The 16330-nt window shown below is 43.1% G+C and overlaps 1 protein-coding gene across 1 annotated transcript in view; it reads right to left on the bottom strand.

Moving 5' to 3' along the window:
* Positions 1 to 16330, bottom strand: part of DNAI1 (dynein axonemal intermediate chain 1) — a 139660-nt gene that overhangs the window by 55553 nt on the left and 67777 nt on the right. Inside the window, exon 14 of the mRNA XM_066569125.1 lies at positions 510 to 599. Within this exon, the coding sequence (XP_066425222.1) occupies positions 510 to 599 (90 nt within the window). The remainder of the gene's footprint in view (positions 1 to 509; positions 600 to 16330) is intronic.

The raw sequence follows: 16330 nt of genomic DNA, 5'->3' as shown, positions 1-16330 counted from the left end.
CTGATACCATGCTGCCATCCCACTGCAAACGCAAACTTTGTACTACTGACTCTGTCCCACATGGGGAGAAATTTAAATTGACCGTCTCCCAATTCAAATTGCAATCTGTAGGGGAGCATTTTGGGGATGAGAATCTGGAAGCTGTGAAAAAAAGCAGATTATTCTGTTCTGTGTCTAGTTGGCCCTTCTGGGACAAAGATAGTGTGAGAACAAAGACCAGGGTTGAATCCCTGCTGCTGCCAAGCAGGAAAATGAGCTCTCATTTTCAGGCCCATGGGGTGCTACAGGTGCAGGCAGGATGAAGGTTAGGTCCTGACAATGAGTAGGCTGACCCTGCTTCATTTCAGTTTAATGTGCAGCCCCAGGTCCAGCTGTGACTGCACCAGCTGCTATTGCGAACATTTCTTTTCAAGCTCATTAGAAATAAAAATAATACTAATGAATCACTGAACTTTTGAGGCAATTCGTTATAATTTCACTGGGAAAAGAAATTGCCACCTACTGTTTACCTTAACTAAAGTCCATGAAACAATCCGCCCATCCGAGGAGACAGAGAAGAAGTTGCGATTGCTATCCATGTCATCCTTCTGCCACTTGACCTTAAAACAAGAAGAAAGAAGAAGACAGTCCCAGTCAGCACAAGGCATTCAGCATTAGCAGGACAGAATCCCATGGCCTCAGCAAAGTCTTCTGAAATCCTTCCTAAAGAGCAGCTGGTTTGCACCCTGGAGGCTTGCTGGTGTGAACACTTATCTCCACCAGCAGGTTTAGAACTGTCCTGAGCACTCTGGTCAGTCACTTTCCTGCAGGATGCTCCTGCACAGGACTAAAGCCCCTTACTTGTAAGCTCTGCACCCACCCACGGCCACTGGAGCATTGCCATCAAGGACAGGCCTTATGAGGTGTCTGAGCTGTGCAGCAGACCTCTACACTGTGGCACAGCACCATCCCAGAGACCCCTGAGATATCTCCAAGCACCACCACTGGTGCCACACCAAGGTCCCCAAGCATTAGCCTTGCCTTTCACATTTGACTAATTACATTACTCATTACATTACTGCAGAGCCATATGGCTGCCCTTTAGCCAGACAACCTCAAACTAGCTTTTTGCCCCTGTGTGGGGTGCAGGCAAGACCTTGCAAGCAACATGTGACAAAGGTCCTTGGGGCACTTCTGTTTCAGGGAGATGAAAATTTCTCCATTAAATCTGAAATCCTCCCTACACCTTCAGAGCATCTGTCTGCCTCGTAAGGAGATTTGCCTTTCGACTGTGACAGCTCAGCAGGAGAGATTAGAACTCAGATAAATGGCTTACAGTTTAGAAGAGACATTTCAGTTAGACCAAAAGCATTAAGAACACTCGATTTTCAGATCTGGGAATTCAATCAGACTGAAGGGAAAAGAATGACTTGTCACTGGGTCTGTCAGCACACACTCCTGTTGGCATCTGTCAGATCAGGATGGGGACAAGCACTTTAGAAGGTTCTGAGAAGCTTTTCAAAGGTGTATCTGTTCCTGTCCAAGCAGTGGAGCAGATAATGTTCCCTAAACATCATCCCATAAACATGATAAATGAGTTTGATCATCCCAGAACTTAACAAATACTCTATCCATGACCACTTATGTAACTCATACCTAGCTCAGAAAACAAACAGCCTTCTCAATACTTTAATTACACAGATTGGGTATTCCTGTGACAGGTCCTTGCGAAAAACTGTTAATTCTCTTTTGTAAAATTGTTTATACTGTGAAGTTCTGTGGAGCATGAAAATTAAGCAAGAGACTCGGCAGAGAGTAGTTAACCCTCCACTGAACGCTTTCTTCCTTTTCTGAGGAAGGAAAATTAGAATGTAAAAGGAATCCATCTGAGAATACCTCAAAAAGCCAGTTTCATACCTATAAGACACAACTGAAGAGCTTTGAGTGGCATACACTTTTGAGTATCCCTGCACAGGTGAAATTGTAAGTTTCTGTGTGGAACTACTTCTGTTATATGGTATTAAAGGAATACCATAATTCAATATGACCCAGAATAAAATGATTAATGATTAAAAAGCAGGTTCAACAGGACAATGATTGCTAAGGCTGACCCATTGTGGACAAAATGGGCTGGGTATATCTATTCCAAGAACATCTCCCTGTGAGCATGAGCTACTGCTGACAGTGATAGTCACCAGCAGCTGCTTCAGATGAAGGAGCTGGTGTAGTGAGAAGTTTTAATTCAAGGTGAGAAATGCAGAACTCAGGGACATTGGTTACAAAGACGTCCAATCTGCCTCACACTGAGCACAGAAAAAAGGTCATATTTTGAATCAAAAGTTTTTTAAATGTCACTCTAAAATGGTCTGGCAGTAAGATGTTTTATGTGTCTGTCCAACACAGTTCTCCTCTAATTCATGTTCTTTCTGTCCCAAATATTTGGGGAAAACTTTGCAGACCACCAGACCACTGGTAAATGCGTGGATGAAAGTTCAGCAGCTGTAGTCCATCCCCACCATTCTGTGCAGACACAACTTCTGAGTCCTGATGTCTACACTAACACAGAGTGTTGCAAGAACCTTGCCCAGAGGTGACCAAACAGCATAAGAGCTGTCATGAGCTCATGGGGGATTTTCCCAAGCTAATTCCTTTCAGCATTCCCAAAGAGTTTTTACCCCAGGGTTTGCCTACTCCAAATAACCTCTCTCTGATGGACATCTATTCAAGTTTTCTCCTATTAGTTAGGTGCCACAGCTCTTAATCCATTACACGGGTAGGTGGGACCACCAGCCCCAAAAATCAAGTAGGCTGAATTGCTTGGGGTACTCTTGCTTCTCTATTCAAAGCAGTCAACAGTACTTGAGTTGGTTCTCTTTGTAGGCAGCTTGACAAACAGCCTCTCAGGGACACCAGGCTCTGCCCTCAGATGACTATTAGCTGCTTTCAGTGATGGTAGCTTGAATTTCAGAAAACAGAAATTGGCACTTAATCCTTTCGATTTTCATTCAACACCTCTGACACCTTAATCGTGTTTGTGATCCTTTTCCTCCTGATCTCTGAATCCCACAAATGCTTATTAGAGTAATTAGCCCTCATGATACTGCAATCAAATCAGGCATCTGCTCAGAACTGGCCTTTTCCTTGCTCCCAGAGGCTTGTCAACATGGCACAACCTCCCACCATTAGCAGTATCCGTGCTGTGAGGGGTGGAGCATTTGAGGAGAAAACCAAGCAACTGTCTGCATGGTGGCTTGAAGTTAATTTTTCCCCTGAAGCATGTGATAATCAGCCAAGGATTTTGGCTGTGTGAAACTATTTAGATCAAAAGTTCAACTATGATACCGTCAGAGTAAAGAAGCACATGAGAAAGAAAAGTGTATGTAAACAGCAAAGAGGAGACAAGCAAGAAAAAAGCAGCAAGCATTTTCTGTCCCTGATCATGATGAGAACTGTAACAAAAACAAGCAATTTTTTCAGTGATCTTTAACCTGACTATTATTGCAGTGCAAAATTAGTGTGTGAAACTCATTGCTGTAAGAACAGCTTACCACTTTTTCTTTTGATTTCTTCAAGTTCGTTTATTTATAAAGAAGTTGAGACAATTCAAAACCTTATTTAATACACAGAAATATAAATATTAAGAACTCATGTTCATTACTATGTACAGCAGGTTAGCAGGGTGATAATCCATTAATTCTAGCAAGAGAATACTATCATTTTTATCTGTGGCAGCTGGTAATGGCTCCTGTCCAGCAGGAGATTAGACCATTTATCCAATCCGATTTGAAAACGCTCATGTTTCTGATGTCATTCCTATGAAATAAATAATGCTTGATCCGTTTTCATGGGACACAGGCTGTAAGTCACTTGCACTGACACAATACAATTGGTCAAAACCACCCTGGCCCGGAGTCTGGAGTGTGGTGCAGGCACCAGCTACTACAAACACAGATCTGGCTAGCTCTTGGCTTGCCAAAACTCAAGAATGGGGTGCCACATCCAACACATGCACATTAACTATTGAGCAATTCCTTCCCTTTCCTTCCCTATAATTATCCTTCAAGGAGGTCTTTGTCAGCATTGCAGTACCACAGCCCTGCTGATACCTGCCTTAAGTGAAATAAGGCAGATTTTTTGTCATTTAGGGCCTGAAAAAAACTAATAAAATCTGCCTCAGCTAGAGAAGAGGAAAGACAAGGGCATTATCAATCCCCCCTGTCCCCCGATTCACCCTTACATGAACTGGCCAAGTAAGACACTCAAATGACTTTGGCATGCAAACATCTCCTTGGGCTGTTGAGGAAAGTTCATGCTATTTTGACCTGAGGACAAATTCATTCCAGTGCCAACCTGGCTATCAGTAGACTCCTAGGCAAAGCCATCATGGCAATGCAGGGTTTGGAGGGACCCAAAAAGCATATTTATTCTCTTCTGAGGTGAAATCTGACACTCCCCTGACATTGGTAACAATTCACATAGGTTGCTCTCACAAGTCTTCAACAACAGAAACTCAACAACCTCCCTGTAGATACAACTGTGCTTAATTGCCCTTATACAGAAGATTCCCTTCACCATGAGTCAAGCCAATTACCCCTTACCATCTCCCCAGTGGATGCAAAGAACAACAGCTTACTCCCCTTTCTGTAACAGTCTTCAAAAGGGCAAGAAAAGTTTGTGCCACTGTTCCCTTCCCTTTTAACCTCTCTCCAAATCAAAGCAACTGCCTCAACTGTTGCTTCCAGGTCCTGTCTTCAGGACCCAAGCTTTCACCATTCTTGTTCTTCCTCTTCAGCCTGGCTCTGCTGCTGCAAACATGGCACAGGACTACCCTGAGTTACAAACCCCTCTCTCTTACATTCTTGCTAATTAATTAGAATGACACATATCTTTATACAAGAGTATTCCATTGCTGATCACTGGTGGTGATCTGCCATGCTTCCCCTTGGGCATCCTGCTGCCTAACCAGCCATCTCCTATTTCGTATCTGTGCATTTAATTTCCCTTTTCTAAATGCAGCATTTGCTCTTGTCTTTATTGAATTTCATCACATTGATTTTGGGCCTTTCTTCCAATTTATCAAGATCATTTTGAACATAATCATGTCCTGCAAAGTACCTTGTCCTCCCAGGAGGGCTTCCCTATTCTGTAATTTGAGTTGTTAATGAAAGTATTGATCAAAAAAAGACCAGAAGTGACAGCTGGAGAGTCTCACTTGTAGCACTTTCAGAGTCTGACAGTGAGCTCTGTATAACTGCTCTTTGAGCACACTGCCTGAGCCACCTGAGCAGCCTCTTTATGGCCATTTTACCTAATTCACATTTCTTTGCTTTAGTTATATGTATGTCACTGTGTAAGCCTGGATCAAAAGCTTTAGTCAGGTCAAGATGGATTGAGATGATAACCTTGATTGCCTCTCCCTTATTCATGAGGCACGTTTCTGTGGAAAAAAAGGAAAAGAAATTGGCTTGATAATCTATTCTGGACAAATCCATGTCAGCTTCTCTAAATCACCTTATTAGCCAGACATTTAACAGTAGTGTTGCCATTTATTCAAGTGCTTTTCCAGTCTTTGAAATTGGTCTGACTGGCCAGTAATTCCCTGGGTCCAATCCTATCATTTTCCTCCAGACATTTTTCCACTCCTTCCGGCCCTTTGAGCACTTTCCTCCTTTCCCTGGCCATGCTGGTGCTACAGGGCACCAGCATGCAGCCTGATGCACTGCTGTGCTATTACCCACACTTTTCAACCCCCTGTGGCTGCCCATGGATGCCTCTAGCTGGGTGAATTGTCCAGACACTGTTTTCTGGGCTCTGGTACTCTGTCTGTGCCACTTCCCCTCCTGCATTTAAGGACAGGCCCTTTGAAGAAAGACCCTGCAGATACCTTTCAGCCAAATATTGGCTCTACAGCATCACTGAAAAGTGTGTGGGGACTGATGACAGTAGGCTATCGTACTTCAGTCGGCCCATGTCACAGGTACACAAATGAGTGTGAGTCCATATGGGACAGCAGAGACGTGCTTCCCCTCATCCATGCTGCAGAGCACATACCAACCCTGCCTCTGAGTCAAGGTATTCACTCAGCTCACATGCTGTAAGTGGGCTTGCACATAAACTCCAGCCTCTGCTTAAAACGCAGGACAGATGTAGCCCAAAAACTCTCTGAAATGCATATAATGGCAAGAAATTGGTCTGGTTATTTCTTTAAGTGCTCCAGGGTATGTTTAATCTGATTTTGCTGATGAGCAAGAACTTATCGAAATACTCTTTAATATGCTCTTTCTTTATTCTGACCTGTGCTTTTATCCTCTTGTTACATTAAGCAGACAATCTCAGACACTCACTGTAAGATTAAACAATACAGCATCAAATATTTCATCCTTATTCATAACACTCAGTAGTAGCTGAAAGCTTGCATTAGTAATAAGTCTATTTCTTCATTCCTTTAACTACTTAGATGCTTTCCAAATGCTTCCCTTTCCCTTTTATGACCCAGGGTAACAACAGCTAACTTAACACACTCACTTCTTTTTATTAATTCATGTTTGTGCTTTTCCCTAATACTCAGCTTTAGACATGTCTTTGTTTCTGTGCCTCAAGCATTTCTTTGTAAGTCACTGTTGTGTTGTAGATGCAGATGTAAAGGCCCCTCTCAGAGACTCTGCCATTCTGCCCAGCCCAGCAGCTCAGGGATTTCACTCATCTGCCTCCTTAGCTGAAGAGAGACACAGACTTGCAGAAGTCCATGTGAGCACCAGAGAAGCACAAGTGCTTCCCAGCCCTGCTGTGCTCTTCCAGCCACCCTCTTTTGCCCACACCTTGGTCACACAAGGTAAGCAGTGGGATAGGACACTTCTCCTTATATTCACACAGGCTAAAGACTTTTACTCCAGGCTTCCCACTGGCAAACATCTGCTCCTTGAGCAAGGGAACCAGCCTCAGTTCTCTCTTGCAGTGCCTGACCTGGCAGCCAAGCACAAATACAAACCCGTTGTCCAAACCACATTTCCTGTGTCAGAATGCACAAGCCTGGGCCAAAGCAAAGTGCCAAAAGAGCTCTGGGGCTCTCTCGAGGTGGACAAACTGAACATGTGCTGGGATTTAGCAAGAGCACAAACTCTCATGGATGCAGTTTGGCTGCATCTATTGCACAATGGCCCAGCTCACCACTTGGCAGATTAAAACCTTATGGATTCTTGCATAGAGAGTCAGACAGACCAAACTCCAACTGGGAATACCCATCTGAACCTGGGCACGCTAGTCCAGTGGGCACCTTTGATATGTGTAGTGGACACTTTCTCCATTTTGCAGCTAGCCTGCCTTTTATTCTGCCTCAGCATCATGCTGAGGGCTCATGCTGAAGTGAGGATCTACAATAAATTGCTCCACAGATCACATCTTCCGAAGCCAGTTTGATTTGCCCTGTGCTCTAGTGCAAATATTCTCCTGGACTACCTTACAGGAGTTTTGGATTTGAACTTAGAAGCAGTTCTATTTCTTCATGCTGTCACCCTCAAATGTGTTTCTTGTTGGTTCCTGACAGCAACTTTCAGCAAAACAGCATCCAGAAACATCAAGTCATTACCAGCAGAGAAGAAATCTTTCACTTTCTTTTCCTGCCAATGACAAATCACAATTTTTTTGTTTATTCTCCTCTCTGGGTCACTTATCTGTGCTGTTTGCCAAGGGATCTGCTTCTACACTCAGCTTATCCAGAGTCCACTGACTTTTTGTTTTGCTAAAGCAAATAATTTGTCCTTCCTTGCTGCTGAGACAAAGCAGTGCATCTACAACAAAGTTCCCAAATGTCCTCCATCAAGGACATTGCCAGCTATTCTGCATTTGTCGCTTATCATGTCTGACACAATAAGTGGACTTAACACCTCCAAGAGGATCCTCTTCCAGTAACCACAAGCAAAGCCAAGGCCAGGCACCCTGAGGAGTGTAAGCAAAATGCAAGGCTGCTCTCCTGCAATCAGTCACAAGAGACACCCCAAAATTAATCACTTGGCCATCTAGAAAGTACAGTACTTAACTCACAAGCAAAGTAACTCCATCATCAGTTTCTACATATCAAGGCTTAGAGGTGAGGAACAGTGCAGTGTCCAGAGTCCTTCCACAGTGCCAACTTAGACAGCAGTATAAGTTATCCTATGTAGAGGTGGGAGGAAGGAAGACAGAAAACTTCATTCCTCACCATGGTTATTTGAGGTAAAAGCAAAAACTGAGCTTAGTCCAGATGACTCATTTTGACTCAAGGCAGTAATGAAGATTTTAAAAGGCTGTGATAACTGAGTGCAGCCTGGTCAAAGGTCAAAGCAGCCCAGTCAGACTCTTTGGCTAAGCCTATATTTGGTGAAGAAAGAGCTCCTGGGTCCTGCTTGCATTTGGAGCATATAATATGACTGTGGAGAAGATTTAGCTGTGCTCTGGTTATCTGTAGGTGTGGAGTTCCTGCCAAAGGTAAATGTGGGCAGGCAGGAACCTTAGTATGGCTCCAGCTGGTCCTTCAGTGAGGGGCACCATGGAATCACCAGCATGCCCACGCTGGAGCCAGCATGGCAATGTACAGCATAAAGGGCTCCTGTCCTGTGATGCACCCTGAGCAAAAGAGATTGCTGGTCTCTATCTGCACTTTTTTCATTCCTGTCTATTACCTGGGAAACAGACAGCATTTCTGCTGTGGAATTTCTAGTAAGAATGAAAGATCTCAAAAATTTTTTAGAAAGGTGTGCTTTGGTCAACAATGTCGTAGAAGGTATTACTGCTTGATTTTTTTTTTCCTCAGAAACCCTGCTGTGAAAACACAGTCCCTGTCCACACCTGCAACCCTGGGCTCTAGAAAAATACTGGTATAAACACAGTGAATCAAGCCACAACAAAAGAGGAGAAACCATCCCAGAGGTGAAGAATCAGGCCTGCCATATGGTGAGAGCTGGGCTGTCACTGTCACACTCGGGAGTCTCTGCACATCCAGGAACTTCATGGTAAAAAGAGTCCCTGAGTTGGGGTCACCCCTCTGCCACTGCCTGAGATATCTCCATGGGGAAGATGCTGGAGACTGTTTTGTGGCAAAAATGACTTTTTTGGCCAGGAGGCTAATGCCTGCATGAGAACAAAATCAGATATCCCAGAAAGGCTCATCTGAGCCTCTCCCTCCTAGAATCCATTCATTGTTTAAAGGAAGGTAGGTCCCACATCGAACGACAAGTAAAACAGAAGGCTGTATTGAGGCTGCCTTTCTTTCAGTGACATATAAAAAAATAAACTGTAACTAGATATTTAACAAAACTAACTCTAAGGAGCACAGGCAGGTATATCTGACTCTGTAAGGCCTGATGAAATTCCATCTAGGGTACTTAAGGGAGCAGCTGAAGCAATCTCTGAATTTCATAGCAATTAGCTACAAAAACTAGAAGAGAGAAGTCCTGGGGGACAGGAACAGAGAAAAATGCCCCCAGGAAACACAAAACAAACCTGTCTTGAAAGATAGGTTAAAGGACAGTGGATGAGTCAGCCTAATGCTGAACTTTGAGACCTGGAACAATTATTAAGTCATCTGTACATATGTACAGGATAAGAAAATGAGAATCAGTGAATATGGTCTCCTCAAAAAAAGACCTTGTCAAAGAGAATTTATTTCCTTCTTTATCAGGGTAACAAGTCTAAAAGAAAGAGTAGATTTGCTATCTTTAATTTTATAAGGCTTTTGGCATACTCCCTGTGATGTCTTCACAGGGAAGAAAGATAAGAAATTACTGCAAAGTGGCTGAGTGCTTGAAAATGAATTCCCAAGAATTTAGACAGCAATGTCTTGACCAGATGGGAGAACATCTCTAGATGGTTCCCATGAGGGACTATCCTTGTTCCTTTTAACTTTTTTAGCTTTATTCTTTAAACTTTGTCTAGACTCTGTTCTAGAAAACCTCTCCAAGGCATCAGGCTCAGTTTTATACAATATTTTCATTAGTAAGTTGCATACTGAATTGCAAAATACACAGAACATTTGCAGATGATGCAGTTGAAAGACAATGAATTCCATTAGGATAAGGACTCTAAGTTATCTTGAAAAGCTGGAGACGTAATCTGAATATAATAAGGTGATGTGATAAAGACAAGGGCAGAGGGACGCTGACAGGGATAAGAAAGCATTAAAAATTGTAGAAATTAGAGAATTTCTGGATAAGCAACTGTAGTGCAGGAAAGCATTAGTGGCTGGTGAGGGAAACAGCAAAGTGATATTGCTGGAGTGGCACAGAAATATTTTCACTTGTATTAAGAAGTGTGTACCGTGTAAGACACAGGAGGCAATGACTCCAGTCTGTCAGTACTGGTGAAGACAGCTAGACTGCCCTGTGTCATTTGAAGAAAATACTTCAAGAATGATAACACAATGTCTGTGAAGCCATGACGGGAAGAGGACACTCAAGGCCTCTGCCACTTCTCATTTCTGTCGTTCACAGTTTCCCAGTTCCAGAAAGTTCAGTTTTATTTTAAATTCAGACTCACCTCTCACATGTTTACTGTGTGTCATGTTCAATCACATTGTGACTGTTTTGTTCCCTGCAATAGATGAGAGTGCTTTGTATAGCAAACAAGTCTTTCCAGTGTGAGTAAAAGCTGATGGGGAGAGATAAATGAAAATTACTTGTTACTTAAAAATAAATCCATTGAAAAATGTTCCTATCTTAAAATCTGGGTTTTCTTTTAAATGCAAATGTTTCAGCTATGACAGGAATCTGCAGATAAGGGAGCTGCTAAGCAAAGAAGGGTTTTCAGTGCTGTTTAGTTGAAAAATTTGTTGACATTTCACCATTAAATCATGCAACAAGACAGAATGGATCAGTTCAATTTGCTGAGGAAGTAAACGTTCCTCCATGACAGAAACCATTGAAGAGGTAAGGTCTATAAGGAATAACTCCTTCTGAGTGAGTCAGTAATATTTAAATATTTGGCTATAGTGTTTGCCTTAGAGAAGAAATGGTTTAGACATCTGATGAATATCAAAGTGTTCAAAGATTCCAGTGTCTCTCAGTCAGTTTGGGCTTTCTGCATTTCTCTTACATCTTTAATGAGCAGCTCTGACCTACAGGACTCCCTGCCATCCTATCTGTAGCAGAGGCAGGGACTTACTCAGATGTCTCCTTACTTTACCCACTGTACGTTTGTGATGATGAACACAGCAGTTAGGAGAGTCAGGGTGGCTGACAGGCTTGGTAACAGTAAATAGGTATTGAAACAAAGTCAGGTGCTTCATCTACAAAGAAATCAGGCAGCAACCAAGGCAGCCAGCTTGGCAGGATCATATGTCACCAAGCAAAGATGCAGGAGGAAGAATTCTTTCAGAATGCCTATGATAATGAAAAGCATCTCAAAACCCCCTGGAATAGAAGACACAGCCCAGCACTGCCTGGATGCTCCAGGAGCAGCCGTGGAGCTGCTCCAGCTGTCAGACCCCTTGTCATGGGCATGAGGCTGGATGATGACTTTATTTATGGGTACCACCAAATACTGGGCCAATATGGTGGAATATAGCTGTTCTGGCTACAGGCAATACCAGGAACTTCCCATCTAATAATTTTGCAAATTATTTCTCTCTTTCTAGCAGCATATGGCTTCTTACAAGTTTTACTACAAGCATTCTCAGGGTTTTCTCCTCCCAAGTCCTAGAAAGCTTCCTGATAGCTGAGGGAAAACAACTAGATGAGCTCAATAGCAATGAGGAAACAGTCTAAGATAAACTCTCATATCACATTTTGTCCCATAAAAACTGCTCTTTAGAAAAACACTCCTCTCGTACACCTAGATCAAGTGCCCTCCACCTTGATGAGATCTTCCTGGGATTCAGAGGACCAGGCTCCATCTCTTCAGCACAAGTGAACTCAAGGGTGCAAGGTCAGCCTAGAGGAGCAAGGAATTAGGCCTACTGCATCAGACCATCCACAAATCTGGGGTACAGAAAAAGGGTAGCAAAACCTTTCCTACTAAAGAGCATATGTGGTGGTGGTGGTGGAAGGGACTCAGCAGTAAGCAGAGAGCACGGACATAGGAGGGCCACTGAAGCAGGGCAAAGGCCCAGCCTGAGGCTGAGCATTACTCATGCTTCAGAGACTCAGATTTATCTGAAGGAAGCAGAGCTCAGTTATAAATAGCACTGGATAAGGCTGGCCCTACTTTCAGTTTGTTTTCTTCCTGCTGGGATTTGCATGCTGTGTTTTGTACAGTGTTTCACCAGGAATCTATGTGCTTGTTCCCCTCACAGCACCGCCCAGTCAATTTATTAGGCTGGTATGTTAACAGAGGAGGGAGGAACCAGACATTAGACTGTCACCTGTTTGTCCTGTCAGTGGCTGTGTTCCCATGTCAGACACAGCATGCAGCTGAGCAATGCATGCCAGAGGCCAACAAAGCTCCAGGGCATTTCACCAGCTGAAATTCACAGCTCTTGGTTTCAATTCTGACTGTGCTAATGGTGCAAGATTCCCAGTTTACAAAAGACAAAATACAAAGTTTCCCACTCCGTGTGCAGGAAAAGCAGACACACAGGGCTGGCAGATTCACACCCAAACCCCAAGCTGCCTGATGTTGCTACATCAGAGAGAGTGACTGCAATATGCCTGACAGAAGGTTCCCATCACCACAGGATCAAGTGGATTGCAGCAGGGATGGGGAGAGACCCTCCTGGGGCCTGCTGGATGCTGAGAGCCCTGACACGACATCAAGCTGTGGCTATCAAGGTGAGAGCAGGGTGGGATTCATGGCCAGCCCCAGCTCCCTGTATCTCACTCTGTATCAATGTGACCTTGCCTGCAGCATCCCTGCCCAACTTGCCTCTAACTCTGCCATTATCATTCCCTTGCTTTTATTTTATCCTTTTCAGAGCAGCATTCTGTTGTTTCACAGGCTGTATAAGAGCCATTAAGACCATCAGTGTATTTATATCTACACTATAAAGCAGCAGAGCAGAATGCAAAGACCCATGCAACCCAACAAATGCATTACTACCTCTCTGGTATTTTAAACCTCAGGCTAACATCTTCCAACATCCCAAGGCTTAAAGGGACCTCTAAATTTTATAAGTGAAATTTTATCTACAAATTAGCCCCAGTGCAACTAACAGGCAAAGAAAGTTTCTTGTATGTTGCTTGGAGAGACCAGAAAAGAAATAATCAACCTGAAAACCTACAGAAGGATGGTTTTGGATCTTAAGTAAAGGAAAGCAGGTAAGAGTAAGAATCTATTTAGCAAGAAACAATGAGAGTAGAAGGTAGAAAATAAGTTCAGCATCTGAATGAAGTACAGAGGGAAATGCAGCATCAAAGCAAAAGAGCTCATTTTTAGCCAAACATTACATGATCTGCAATGGACACTTTGCTAGACAATTTCTAACCCAAAAGAATCCATGCCCAAGGCGCAATTTAAAAATAACCATGAATAATTTCTGAATCTCCAGAAGACACAGATACCATCTCAAAAAGTACAATGTTAAGTTAAACTATGAGAGATTTTGTTCCTTATTGTCAAAGACATGTAGGAATAAGCATTTGGATGTTTACCTCTCCTAACCTATAGTGACTTAAAAAAAGTCCAACAGTTTTGGACAAGGTATAAGCACACAGCAAAAATTTTATCCAGCATTTCTCCCACAGGACTATCTTGCAATTTCCACCACTTCTACCACACATAAATGACCCCAAAGCTTCCAGATGAATTTCTGTGGCTCAGCACAGCCTTTCCAAAAAGTGGTAGAAGTTAACTCTGTGGGAGACAGGATTTCCTCCATTAGGGCTGTGCCTATAGTGAGCTCTCACAGCAACTGAGGACAACCAGAAAGCTCCTGATCTTGACCCTGATTTCTACAGCAAGCATATGGCAACAAGCACAGCCCTTCCCCTCCAGCTCCCTCCAGGAGAGGACAGGGACACAACTGATGCTAGTCAGTCACTAAATGCCTCACGGTGCTGCAGTGAGGAGCCCAGTGTCAGGTACTCAGCAGACAGGACAGCTGCTGCTGCAACAGCCTGTTACTGGACACAGAATTCAGTGTAGGCAGCAGGACTGCAGCTAAGGACTGCAGGAGGAGTGAAAATGACTTTCAGCAAGGAAGCCTCGGACAGATTGAGATCTCTGGACCCCAAATGCATGCTCTCTGGTCCATGGATGTTCCTCCTACTGCTTCCTACTTCTGTGCAAGTGCAGAATGAGTGACTTCTCTGGTCTCTTTTACTTCTGGGATGTCAGAAGTTAATTCAACTTTCTGTCATGTTTGCACTGGGCCAGGTATGCAAGGAACAGCTGGTGGCACAAAAAATGTAGTAGGAAGCTGGAGCTGAGGAGGAAGGTCCTCAGTGCAAACTCTGAACTGACCCAATATGAGAAACACAGTTGTATGGCATTACTGAAGAGGTTTGATGCTGAATGACCCTCACAATTAGGTTTGTGGTCCATTCTGCTTTCAGGCTACATTCTTCACTCTCTCTTGGGTTCAGATTCCTTGGCTTCAGGTCTCTGTTGCTTTCCTTTCTTCAGATTTCTGCTTCTCCTCTAGAGTTATCCCCTAGCACTATCATCACAGAGTTGAATGAGATTTTTTTTCACTGAACTCTCCTCAGCAAACACCTATTTTTTGCTTCTTAGTGAAGGCAACAGGAGGGGTATTGAGGCTGTTCTGATACAGCTGATCTTTATTCTAACCTTGATAGCAGCCCTCTGTCTTATATTTTTCTTGTATTTCCTTTGCATTAAAAAATTTGTGTGCCTGAAGCCAAAGGAACAAAATATTATGTGAAGCAGTAGCATCTCAGAGGCAATGCGAGCAGCAAAATCTGTTTGTCTGACTGCAGATGACAGATTTAGGAGAATGCTCACCATCAGAATGAAACAATGTGCTGGTGTGACAGTGGATTATGAACAAAATCCTTTCTTTTTTTTTCTCCTAAGTACAGAAAGTATGGTCAGCTTCTCATAAAGACCTTTCTTTGTGGAGTTGTGTTTGGAAGCACTGAATGGGATAAAGAACAGCAGGCTATGCTTACTTTAAAGGGATTTTCATTTACTTCTATCAACAAAACAAGAATTCAGTGATGGCTTCACAAACTGCAAAAGTTCAGTGTAGATTTATTTAAGAACTTAGATTGGAACACAGAAAATAGACAAATAGAAGGGATCACACAATTATATGACAAACTCCAGTGAGCAATTTCAGGTGTGTTTTGTCAGGTTGACACTTGAGATGGGACTTCCACAAGTTCTCCTGGAAAACTATTCTGCAAGCTGACACTCCTTTTAGTTTCCTTTGGCAGTTTGCAGGCTATTACCATCTTGCCTTGACTTTGTCCAAACCATGAGCACCACATCTAACCTGACTGGGATTTGGTGAAGAATTAGCCTGCAATAACCAGCCCTTTCTCTTCCCATGTACAAATATGGGGCAGATAATAATTCCCTCAGGATGCCATCTGAAGCTCCATGGTATCAGCTCCTCAGGGAGGCCAGATCAGCTTCAGTAAATCAACACTGAACAAAGTTGTGTTTCTAACCAGTGAGGTCTCCACAGCAATTCCAAACCACATTGTCCACACGGGCATGCTTGTGACAGCCAAGATTTGCTTGAAGCAGAACTAAAAGAAATGTTCCATTTGCAGATCCTAGGGTCAACACTCTGCAACGGGAATTTCATCAGTAACTCTCATAGTGAGCAAGGAAAATAAAAAATTATTTTCAACCCTCTGCAGCAGGATTGGCTCTGCACTAATCTCAGCAGAAATAACATCCTTTTGGCTTGTTGTGAAAGTAAAATAGAAGCTCACAGTGAAAACAAATCTGTCAAATAAGATGTGTTTTAGGAAGGAGACTGAACAACAGAAACAAACCCTGACACATAGTTTCAGTTTTCAATTCCTGATTCTGAACTACTCGAGCTTCCAAATAGTTGAAACCTAAAATATTTGGTCTATCCCAGTGAAAAAGGTAAGAGAAAAATCACTCTTCTCAGCTGTAAATAAACCCTAAGCATAAACTTTTTAAAAGAAAGGAGAAAGGAAAAAAATTAAAGCTAGAAAAAGGAGAGGCTCTATACTGAGCCCCCCTTCCCAGCCAGGTGTCCCTTCTTCCCAGAGAGCACAGCTCCTGTGGCTGCCAAAGTCTAGCCCAGTAGTTCCACATGGGCCAACCTCATGAACCTCCAGAGCCAAGCCCTGGGACTGAGCCATTGGTTCAAAAACATACGCACTGCTCAGGGACTTGCTTTGTAGGCCTACTCAGAGATGATGGGAGTGTGAGGATTTTGCTGACTGACTGAGAATTGTTTTTATTAAAGAGGAGTTCAGGTTAATGCCACACAGGTTTTTTC

Source organism: Molothrus aeneus, chromosome Z, assembly GCF_037042795.1.
Source record: "Molothrus aeneus isolate 106 chromosome Z, BPBGC_Maene_1.0, whole genome shotgun sequence".
NCBI lineage: Eukaryota > Metazoa > Chordata > Aves > Passeriformes > Icteridae > Molothrus > Molothrus aeneus.
The sequence above is the reverse complement of the archived record's forward strand: the minus strand, read 5'-3'. Positions and strand labels throughout refer to the sequence as shown.